Source organism: Tenrec ecaudatus, chromosome 6 (genome assembly GCF_050624435.1).
Source record: "Tenrec ecaudatus isolate mTenEca1 chromosome 6, mTenEca1.hap1, whole genome shotgun sequence".
Classification (NCBI taxonomy): domain Eukaryota; kingdom Metazoa; phylum Chordata; class Mammalia; order Afrosoricida; family Tenrecidae; genus Tenrec; species Tenrec ecaudatus.
In genome coordinates, this window is record NC_134535.1 from 163,847,745 (window position 1) to 163,860,077 (window position 12,333).

At 40.4% G+C, this 12,333-nt stretch overlaps 1 protein-coding gene across 1 annotated transcript in view; it reads left to right on the forward strand.

Annotated features, from left to right (window-relative positions):
* Positions 1 to 12,333, forward strand: part of STAM (signal transducing adaptor molecule) — a 66,330-nt gene that overhangs the window by 12,869 nt on the left and 41,128 nt on the right. The window contains exon 2 of the mRNA XM_075552456.1: positions 10,993 to 11,077. Within this exon, the coding sequence (XP_075408571.1) occupies positions 10,993 to 11,077 (85 nt within the window). The remainder of the gene's footprint in view (positions 1 to 10,992; positions 11,078 to 12,333) is intronic.

A 12,333-nucleotide genomic window follows, 5' to 3' on the forward strand; every position in this document is an offset into this window, starting at 1 on the left:
TCTCCATTGACTACCATATTGGTTGCTGGTTTTTCATATATAGCTTGTACTGTCTTCCATTCCTATCTTCTCAAGTGTGTTAAACAGGAATTGGTGCTGGATGTTGTCGAATGCTTTTTCTGCATCTATCGGTATTATCATGTGGGTCTTATCGTTTCCCATGTGAATATGGTGAATGATACTAATGGTCTTTCATATGTTGAACCATCCCTGCATCCCTGGTATGAATCCCACTTGGTCATGGTGAATTATTTGTTTCATATACTTTTGTATTATATTGGCCAGTATTTTGTGGAGGATTTTTTGCCTTTGTTATCATTAGGGATATTGGTCTGTGGGATCCTTGCCGGTTTTGGTATCAGTTATACTAGCTTCATAGAAGGAGTTCGGGAGATTGCTGTCTTTTTCTATGTTTTGGGGGGGGGCAGAGTAATCCCTTGATGACCTTGTTTATTTCTTCTATTTCTATGGGTCTGTTGAGATTCATGATATTCTTTGGGGATAGTCTAGATAGGGATTGTTTTTCCATGTCTTCCAAGTTCTTGAATTCATTGGAGTACAATCATTCATAATACTGTGTAATTATCCTTTTGGTTTCATTAGGGTCTGTTGTAATGTCCCCTCTTAAATCCCTCATTCTTGCTATTGAAATTTGTTCTCTTCTTTCTTTGGTTAAGTTTGCCAGCGGTCTGTTGATTCTGTTTATCCTTCCAAAGAACCATCTTTTAGCAGCATTAATTTTTTCTATAGTTTTCTTATTTTCCCTCTTTGAATCTCAGCCCTGATTTTTGTTATTTCTTTTCCTATTAGTGGGATTGTCCTGCTGACCCTGCTCTAGTTGTAAATTTTGTGCCAGCATATCAATCATGAGTCTCTTCCTTTTTTATGTGTGCACGTATTGCTGTGAAACTTCCTCTGATAACTGCCTTTGTATGATATCAATGTGCTTAAATTTATGTAGATTCGCCTTATGTGGTTTATCATCAAAGATGTGCCATGTGGACTTGAATGTTAATTTTTGTTTGTATTTGGATGAAAAGCTCTGTAAATATCTATCAGGTCAAATTGTCTAATTATAGTATTAAATCTTTAGCCTCCTTGTTTATTTTCTTTCCCTGTGGTCTATCTTTCTGAGAGCAGTGTATTGAAGTCACCCACCATAATTTTTGAGGTGGTGATTTCTTTTTCATCTTTTGGTTGACGCGTATGCAGCAGGTCTCTCATTCGGGGAATATATGTTTACAATACTTAGTGGCTCTTGTCTCTCATTCCCTTGAACATCATATAGTGTCTCTTCTTATCTCTTTTTATGGTTTGCACTTTGAGGTCCATTTTATCCAAGATTCGAATTGGAACTCCTGCTTTTTTTGAATAGTTGTTTGATTGGCATGCCTTTCTGCAGCCTTTGATTCTCACCCTGTTTTTGTTTATAGCATTGAGATATGTTTCCTGTAGGCAGCAGATTGATGGGTTATGTTTTCTAAGCCAGTCTGCTAGCCTCAGTCTTTTAATGCCTGAATTCAGGCAATTAATATTCAGGGTCATTACCTCTATTTGCAGCCTCTGTGATGTCATCTTAAACCTTTTGTGTTGGGTGTTTTCCCAGCTTCCTTTCTTATTAGTGTGCTGTGTGTGTGTGTGCATGTGTGTGCATCATTCTTGAGTTCTTTCCATCCTTAAGCCAATGGTATCTTGGGGTCTGTTTTCTCTTTGTTGCCCTTGGGTGAGTTTGTTCTATGTGGTGGTCTCTTATTTATGCTTGATGAGTGTTGTTCTTCTGCCCAAACTGCATCGGCAAGGATCTTTTGTCTAGCTGGATTTCTTCTAATGTATTATTTGAGTTTTTCCTTGTCTGGGAAGACACTTACTTCTCCATCTATCTTGATAGATAATTTGGCTGGGGAGAGTATTCTTGGGTTTGAGATGTTTTCCTTCAATTTTTGGAATATGTTACTCCACTCCTCTTCTCCATAGTGTCTGCTGATAGGTCTGAGCATATTGTTATGTGGGAGCATTTATATGTGATTGCTTGTTTTTCCCTAGCTACTCTCATGATTTTCTTCTTTTCCTCAAAGTTGAATAGTTTAACTATTATATGCCTTGGTGACTTCTTCTTGGTATTTAGGCTAGCTGGTGTTCTTTCAGCCTACTGAATGGTTGCCTGGTTTTCATTCATTAAGCAGGGGAAGTTTTCCTCCAAGAATTCTCTCACTATTGTTGCAGATGATTTCTTTGTTGTGTCTTCTCAGGTAATCCAATAATTCTAATGTTCCTCTTTATAGATCAGACATAGCTCTTAGGTTTTCTTAAGCTTCTCTGATGATCTTATTAGATTTTTGTTTGAGTTTGTTAAACTCTGCTTGGCTTTCCTCCTAGTCACTGGTGCAGTTCTCTGCTTCTTCCAGTCAATTCTCGAGGTCCATTTGTCTGCTTCTGGTTTTTGTTATCTCTTCTCTGAACTCTTGTATTTCCCTTTGGTGTATGGACTTTATCTCCCCTATCATTTCATCCTTTTTCTGTATTGTTTCCCTCATATCCTGTATGACAACAAGCAGCATTCTGCAAATTTATTTCTGTGGCAGAACAATGTCTGCTCCTTCTATGCATGTCATTATGTTCATGGGGTTGTTACGAAGATTACTTGTAAACATACATAGCTTTGAATGTGCCTCAAATACCTCACTGAACATATTCACATGTTCAAAAAAATGCTCAAGCTTCCACTCATACATGTTTTTCTTCTTGTGTTTTCTGCTTTAGTGACTGGCACCTTAGTTTGTTTACTCTCCCAGGCCAAGAACCTGGAATCAGAATTCTCTGCTCTAGTTGGAATATTTATATTCTAAACAACAAATACATAGTATCTCTTATGTTCTTAAAAAAATCCTGGATATTGGTTAAACATTTGCCTAATAAACAAAATATTGGCATTTTGGACCCAGCAGACACTCTCTGGAAGCAAGACACGACTGTCTGGCTTGGTGAAGAGTCCCAGCCTCGTAAACACTGTGGGGCGCTTGTACTATGTCCTATAGGGCTCCTATGAGTCAGAAGTGACTTGAAAGGCAGTGGATTATTTTTGTTTGGAGTTCTTTGGGTTTGCTGCTGCTATTAGGTGCCATCAAGTCTGCTATGACCCATAGAGACCCTTGAATGAATGAAACACTTCACATTCCTGCACCATCCTCACAATTGTTCCCGTGCTGAGCCATAATGCAGTCACTGTGTCAATCCATCTCATTGAACACCTTCCTCTTTTTTGCTGCCCTTCCACTTTACCAAGCATGATGTCTTTTTCCAGTCTTCAGGTACTCGACTCTTAAGACGGTATGTCCAAAGCTTGCAAGACAAAGTCTTGTCACCCTTGCCTCTAAGGAGCACTCTGGCCTTACTTCTTCCAACACAGAATGGTTTTTCCACTTAGCAGTCCAAGGTACTTATAGCATTCTTCTCCAGCACCACCATTCAAATACATCTATTTTTATGGTCTTCCTTATTCGACATTCAACTTTGACATGCATATGATACATGGAGAATACCATGTCTTGGGTCAGGAACACCTTAATTCCCAAAGCACATCTTTGCTCTTCAGTACTTTAAAAGAGGTCTTGTGCAATAGATTTATCCAGTTCAGTGCCTCTTTTGATCTCAACTGCTGCTTCCATGAGCAAGACAAAATCCTTGACAACGTCAAACTGTTCTCCATTTATCATCATGATGTAAATGATTGGTACAATTGTGAGGATTTTGGATTTTACATTGAGTTGTAATCCATACTGAAGGCTACAATTCTTGATCTTCATCAGCAAGTGCTTCAAGTCCTCCTCAACCTTCATCAAGCAAGGTGTGTCATCTGCATATCTCAGGTTGTTTGTAAGTCTTTCTCCAATGCACATGCCACATTCTTTCTCATATAATCCAGTTTCTCTGATTAGCTCAGCATACAGATTGAACACATATGGTAAGAGGATACACCGCTGACACACAGCTTTCTCGATTTTAAACCAGGCAATATTCCCCTGTTATGTTTGCATTGCTGCCTCTTGATTCATGTACAAGTTTGATTGAGCACAATGAAGTGCTCTGGAACATCCCTTCTTTAAAGGTTATCTACAGTTCATTAAGGTCCACACAGTGTCATGCCTTTGGACATTCAATGAAACACAAACATCTTTCTGGTATTTTCTGCTTTGAGCCAAGATCCATCTGATATCAACAATGCTATCCCGTGTTCCGTGTCCTCTTCTGAATCCAGCCTGAACCTCTGGCAGCTCCTTGTCAATGTGCTGCTGCAACCCTTGGTTGATGATCTGCAAAATTTTATTTGAATGTGATATCAGTGATACTGTTCTATAGTTTGAGCATTCTGTTAAGTCACCTTTCTTTGGAATGGGCACAAATAATAATCTTCCAGTTAGTTGGCCAAGTAGTGTTCTTCCAAATTTCGTGGTCCAGACGAGTGAGTGCGTCCAGTGCTTCCTAGCTTGCTGAAACATTTCAATTGGTATGCCATCATTTCCTGGAGCCTTGTTTCTGGCTAATGCATTCAGTGATGTTGGAATTACTTTCTTTGGCACCATTGAATTTTTTTTTTTTTTGGTGCTCGTTTGCTCCCTCCTGCAATGGTGGAATGCCAACGAATTCTTTCTGGTACAGTGACTCTGTTCTTTCCATCTTCTCTTGATGCTCTCTGCATTGTTCAATAGTTTGCCTGTAGAATCTTTCAAGATCACAACTTGCGGTTTGAACTTTTTCTTCTGTTCTTTCAGCCTCAGCTATGCTGAGCGTGTTCTTCCCTTTTGGTTTCCTCATTCTAGGTCTTTACACATTTCATTGTAAAGGCTTTCTCTTCTCAAGCTGCCCTTCGAAATTATTCAGCTCTTTGACTACATCCTTTCTTCCACTGCTTTAGCTACTTTACAATTGACAGCAAGTTTCAGAGTCTCTTCTGACATCTACTTCCATCTTTTCTTTCTTGCTTGTCTTTTTAATTACCTCTTGCTTTCTTCACGAAGGATGGTCTTGATACCCTCCACAGCTCATCAAGTCTTCTGTTATTAGAGTTCAGTGCATCAAATCTATTCTTGAGATGTTCACAAAAGTTAGGTGGGATAAACTCAAGGTCGTATTTTGACTCCTGTGGATTTGTTTTAATTTTCTTCAACTGGATCCTGAACTTACATGAGCAATTGACCGTTTGTTCCACAGTGAGTCCCTTGTATGGTTTTAGCTGCTGGTATTGAGCTTCTCCATTGTATCTTTCGCACAGATGTAGTCAGTTTGATTTCTGTGTGTTTCATGGTAGAATTTTTGCAAAACCAGCAACTTGCTTATAGCAAATACCTTTTTTTCAACAAAACAAAACTATGCACATGGACTCCCCCAGCTAGAATCCACTGTGTGCTGGGCCTAGTAAATCATCAAGGACTCTGGTCTTGCAGTAGCCTGCTTTTATTTTTCCAATAACTCTTGAATACATCTCACCTTCCATGTTTTGTATTCTCACTGCAGCTGTTTGTGCAGTTTTCTGTCAGTGTTCTCTCAGATTAGTGTAGTAGCCTTCATTTTCCCTGCCTCAACTCTGTCCCAGTCGTTTACAGACTGCTTGCTGACTAATATTTCTAAAGTACATATGTAATCAGATCTTTCACGTCATTTGAAATTTTCAGCATACTATGCCAGCCCTCTTAGTGTTTGGCTCCTTTTTACCTCCCCAGTCTCACTTCTCACTTTCCCAAAGGAATATTTTACTCATTGGATTACTCCACTGACATTGTTCTTCTGGTCTGATATATCCATCTATTCATTAGTCCTCGTTTTGGTTTGCTTTTTTTTAGGGACGATGGACATGAATAAGTCACATAGTGTATCACCTGGTATCTAGTAAGCACTGGCTGTGTCTTCATTGTTGAAATAAGGTTAGAAAAAGATGTAGACTACTAAGATTTTAGGAAGTATAATAAATTATGTCAAAACATACTCAGCAGAGGAATTTGGAAATTGAATATTTAAGTGTGTTAAGATTTTTTTATATTTAAAAAATAATTTTATTCTACATCTATCGTGTCAAGCACATTTGTACATTTGTTGCCATCATTCTCAGAACATTTTCTTTCTACCTGAGCCCTTGGTATCAGCTCTGTGTTAACATCTTATTCTGAGAGTTGTTCTTTCTCATGATTTCAGGTTACCTTTTCTGTTTTGTGTTGTATGCTGTTCCTTTGGTGCCTACTTCCCTTTCCAGTTAGCAGAACTCCAGATGGTTTTTGTTTGTTGTCGATATAATTTCCAGTAACAAGGAGAGAGGGATACTGATGAGACTCTTTTGAAAAATTGGCTCCCGTAATCATAAAGAGAATTATTGCTTTGAGATGTGCTAATTTCCAACCTGACTGAGTGTTCAGCCCGTTCCCTGTGGCCTGAGCATGTTGGGCAGTCATCCTGTCAGCATATCTCATCGCCGATTAACAGGCATAAATCTTGAGAAAACGAAAAATAGCTCCTCATCAAAACACCCCCCCCCCCCAAAAAAAAAAAAACCCCTCCAGTTCAGTGAGAAGGTGGTTCGACTTTCAAACAGGGTTTGTGGTGTGCGATTTGTTTGTAGTGTTAGGTGCAGTGAAATCTGCTCTGGTCAGAAGCAGGTATGCTGTTTTACATAGAACAAAAGCACCGCCTGGTCCTGTGCCATCCTCACAATTGTTTTTATGCTTGAACCTAGTGTCGCAGCCACTGTTTCAATCCATCAAAAGGTTAAATGGTAAATCTAATATGAAGTCTTGAAAGTTATAGAAAGTCATAGAAAGGCTTATTGCCATGAACCCATTTCTGACTCACAGAGACCCTACGGAGCAGAGTAGACTGTTTTCCTCTGCAAAGCAGATGCGGGTTTAAACCACTAAATCTCAGTTTGTAACTAACTGCTTAGCAACTGCACCAGTAGGGCTCCTTAGAAACCTAGTGGAGAGTTCTTAGAAGTATCTGGCCCAATGATTTTCAGTCTTTACTTTTAAATGCAGACATATGCTTTAAAAAAATTCATTTATGTGAAATTACTCTGGCTCCCACGGCACTCTACTTTTCACCTGGGTTCAGTAATCCATGGCAATGACCACATGGAGCTCAGAAGATACTCAATGATTACGAGGTTTTTTTTATTAGGGAAGGCAACAAGTTACAATTCAGGTGGGAAATGTTTACGATACAGTTGCTCAGCAAGACAGATTTTGTCTGCTATGCCAGCAGACAGGATTTTCTCTGGCTTGACCTCTGCTCCTTTGAGGCAAAGTTACCAAGCTCTTTTAGGTCTACCAATAAATGCCTAACGTGCATGCCACTCTGCTATCAGTCTCAGGCTGAAGGTGCTCAATTCTCCTTCCACTAGTCAGCAAACATAGCTCCCCCTAACTATGTATCCAGAAGTACCCCGCTCCACAAGCCAGCCTCCGGCCTCAGAACACTCAGCTTTACTTGCTCTGTGGCCTGGGAAGCCTATTCCCTGCTCTTGTTTCATGCTCTGGCTCCTGGTTCTGCTGCTGCAGCTCTGCTGCTCTACAGAGATGGCTTCCAGATCAGGGACATTGAGCAAGCCAGGGTATCTCGGTCCTATTAGCATTTTCCTCCACCTTTGCTTGCAGAAACCCACCAAGAAAGAGTACTTTGGTGGGACTTAGAAATTATAACTTGAAAAGTCACGCTAAATAATTCACTGCACTGCATGCCACCCCTGGTTTTTCTAGCTCTCGTCTATTTCATACATAAAAGACTCACTTCTGTTAATATTTCTTATTCTGAGCGCATTCACGAAAGCCCCTAAGCCAGCCCCTTCATGATTGTGTCATCATAGTTCTGATACCCACGTTCTAAAGTGGCTGTCTCCAACAACCTGGTACTTTGAGGAGAGAAGAGGGTTTCCCATGTGAAGAATCTTCATTTCCATTTGGAACTTGGGCCATCCGTATCCACATGCAAACTCATTCCAGCAGCTTTTACCATCTGACAGTGTTAATTATCTGCCTTTTTTCATTAGGTTGATATCTGGTCATCTCAGCCCTAGCTATCCATAGTAGGTCATTTGGAGACCAGCTGCAAGCTTAGAAGTCCACACACACTTCCCTGCACTTCAGACTAGCTTGCCCCTTCTCACTCGCTTTTGCCTTAGCCCCCTTGGGCTAGGTCACGCTAAGGGCTTATTAGTACTGCACAGTTATTTAAACTTCAGTCAGCCCTTCCTCTTCTCCCTTGTTTCTGTCCTCTGTGGACTAGATCAGTGAATACAAGTGGAATATGTTTCAACTCAGCCCATCGCTTCACTGCTGAGTATTCTCCCACTTGAATTTCACAACTGGACGCAGATGGATACCATAACAAGCATACTAGCATGCCTGCTTACTGGCTCCCTTTAACTTTCATTCCTAGAAAGGGACTTTCTCTGAGGGGCACCAACTTTTTCTTGCATCAGTGGTACCAATAGCAAACTGCTTGCTCATAATTAAAAAGAAAACAACAAAGGACCAGGCAGGAAAATGTCTCAATATTCATTGTGGATTCAAACATATAACCCTTAACCCTTTTAATAATACTCAAAATTAATCTCTTTTCCACACCAACTGTGTTTCTATTTATATGCATACGGCCTAGGCCCTAGGGCCTCTGCAGAGTACATTCAGTAGGTGCTGCCCTCCCATTGTCACTCAGGCTTGGCTGTTTCCCAGGCCGCTCTAGAAGCATAGTTTCTCCCCTCAGCTGCATTCTAGAAGCATCTGGAAGCATCTAGAAGCATCGTTTCTCCCCTCAGCTGCAGCATATAACTTCATAGATTCCCTTCAGCTGTCACAGGTAACAGCAACCACGTAAGGAAAGTTTTACTTTACAGGACCACTTCTTTCTCTTACAAAGCCCAACGTTTCCATGAGTTTGGCATCCCTGCAATTACTTCTGCAGTCTTGAAACCAAATTAAAAACAAAATGACTTGGCAGAGGCATCTGACCCTCTTTAACTACAGAGGAAAAAAACAAACACAAAAACTCCACATCTGCATTGGCTGCCCAAGACCGAGTCCTATGACATTAGGGTTGGACATCTGCCTTCCCTCCATTTCCCCCCCTTTATTCTGATAGCAGAGCATTCTACTTCTGTGGATGGGTTTGATAATGCAGTGAAATGGTCACAGCAAGCTCACAGACAATGTTCACAATTAGGAGGGTTATTAGGGAAGTTAACAGGTTACAATTCAAGAGAGAAATACTCAGGGTACAGTTATTCAGCCAGGATAGTCTCTTCTGTGCCTGCAGGCAAGCTTCTGTTGGCCCCTAGTCTCTTGGCCTAGCAGTGTCCTACCTGGGCAATGTTTCAAAGCTCTGAGAAATCCTGAAAGAGCATGCCATTCTACTATATCATTCAACTTCAAGCCACGTAGCTTGAGCTCCCCCAGTCAAGCACCCAGAGGCAGCACTGCTACCTATTGAAGAAACGGTGTGAGGTCACATCTGACCTCTCAACAGCGCCCAAGACTGGTTGCCACAAGGCAAGACCAGATATGCCTCCACTCGCCATTCCTCTTCCCCTCATTCTGTTAGCAAACACAGCTTTATATGCCTCCACTCGCCATTCCTCTTCCCCTCATTCTGTTAGCAAACACAGCTCCCTCAGTTAAGTGCCCCAAAGCATCTCAGTCCACAAGCCAGGCTCCTGTCCAAAGTACTCAGCTTTACTTGCTATATATATATATATATATATCTTGCTATACGTATCTCTCCAGGTAGTGTTGCTGTTATCTTTCCTCAGGTTCCCCCTGTCCTTATGTATTTGACTTGCAGGACAAAGATGAAGCTGTCTACTACTGTAAAGATTTAAAATCTCAGGAATTCAAAGGGGGCAGTTCTAGCCTGTGAGTCAGGATTGACTTGATAGCAGTAAGTTTGGCTTTTTGTTTTAGGCCTAGAGAGCTACTTTGGCTTAAAAAGGAAAAACAAAGCAAAAAAAAACAGACAAAAAACTCTATTGTAATTAAGGTAGGGACTACATTTTATAGAGTTTTTTTTCACTGATGTTCTTAATTTGCTAAATTTTCATTTATGGGGAACTATTAAAAGTTTGATTTTCATTTAACTCATAGCTACTCAATGGGACAGGGTAGAATTAGCCCTGTGGGTTTCCAGGACTGTAACACGAATATCGGAGCAATTGGTGCTTTTGAATGGCTGACCTTATGCTTAGTATTCCAAAGCTGTGAGTTGGAATTGACTCGATGGCAATGAGTTTTTGGAAGTTTCTCAATAAATTATCTGTAAACTAAACTAAATAATTAGTTTAAATAGACTATGACACTTTCCAGAGATCTGTGCCTAGCCTTTGTTCCTTTACTGGCAAGTATAGCCAACAGTTAATACATAATGAAAAGAAAATTTTATATTTTAATCTTCCTGTTTGCTCACGAGGGTATAACTGTAACTACACACACACACACACACTGCAGAAAAAATCAGTGAATTATTTTTTATGGTAAGTAAAATCCAACTGAAGTGTGGATAGCTACTCCCCAGCCCCCTGAAATCCGAACATGCATAATCAGATTGCTGGCAACGATTCCTGTAGTAGAACTCCCTCCTTCCATACAGGAGGCCCAGTCCACTTTCCCACTAGTTTACCATATGCATAGCAGCCACCTGCGGAATAATCCTGCACCAGTTTCAGCAAAGCTTCTGTCAGGGGGGCTATTAAGATAGGCCTAGCGAGCTACTTCTGAAACCCAGCCAGTGAAAACTCTCTGCATGGTAACAATCCCATATCCACAGCTGCTCCTGGGATGGGGCAGGACTAGGCAGCATCTCCTTAAGTTGTGCATGGAGGCTGAAGAATAGCAGCTAGCAACAATAACATTTGAATTTATTGTGTGTGATTATACTGTAGTTTGGTCATTTGAGTGTGATTGTAAACCTTTTAAAGATAAGCTTTATAACATTTTCGTGATATCTTTTTATGCTTTATAGAGAAAGCAACCAGTGAGATGAACACTGCTGAGGACTGGGGCCTGATTTTGGACATCTGTGATAAAGTTGGTCAATCTCGCACTGGGTAAGCCTGCAGGTCAAAAGGATTCTTATTTCGTCTTCCTTTTTATATCATATACATAAAGAAAATCAAGAATTGGAAGATAAAGCACATAATAATTGAAATTCAGTTTAAAAATTCTTTCTGTAAAAACAGTAGAAGAATCATGCTGTATAGGTTAGTTCTTGGAACCACTTAAGGCAACACAGCTGATAAAATACTGATTCTTTGTTTAATTAATCATTCTTGTCCATATTTAATTTCTAGAATCTGTACTCATTTTAGTCATTAGTGATTTCTTTAAGGGGTGTCAAAAATTTGTAGGAAAATTCCATTATCTTGGTAAAAATTATTATTAATTGGGTGTTAATACATACATCATCCCATAGTTCGATCATTCAAGCAGATTTGTACAATTGTGACCACAATCAGTTTCCCAACATTCTTTGTCTTCCTGGACCCTTGACATCTTCTCCCTTTTGTAGCCGCCCCCTCATTAGCCACAACCCCTGTCCCATCCCCCAACCACCACTGCTTTATCACCCTGCCCCCTGAAACCCTTATTCTACTTGCTGTCTCTATAGGTTCATCAATCCTGAGTTTCATATGCCAAAACACCCAGAAGAACATGTAACACAGCTTCAAGAGGGTGACCTCCTATGATAATAACACCTCTAAAAAACACCCTAATATGAATGAACAAAAACGAAACAAAAATACAGAATATTGAAAATCAGATCAGATATAGCAGGCATGAGATGGGAAAGCAACTGACAAAGTTTTAACTGTTCAAGTCGAATTATGCCTTTGGTCTTCTATATGCCTTTCTCCAATGCCCCCTCTTAGTAACACCTTTTCTCCCATCCTCAATTGTGGATAGAAGGAGTTCACCGGAAGCTTGTTTCCTGTGGAGTTCCCACAAATGATTCTTGGGGGCCCACTGTCATCCACAGCCTTCTGCAAACCACATTCTCACAGTTGAGGCTCTGATACGAATCCCTCCTTTGATTCGGGATTGTATGATTTACAATCCTTTGGTGACTAATGGTGGTGTGCTTCTTCCATGTGGACTTAGTTGACATCTCACTTAAATGGCTGCTTGTTTGGAGACAAGCTTTAAGACCCCAGGCGCTATTTTATTTGATAGCTGGGCACCATCTGCTTTTCTTCTCCACATTTTGTTATAGCACCCATGTCTTCTGTGTTCCCTTTCTGAGGGTGAGATCCATGGTATAAGAACTAATTTTTCTTAAGTTGGAGCTAGGATTCAGTGTGAGCCC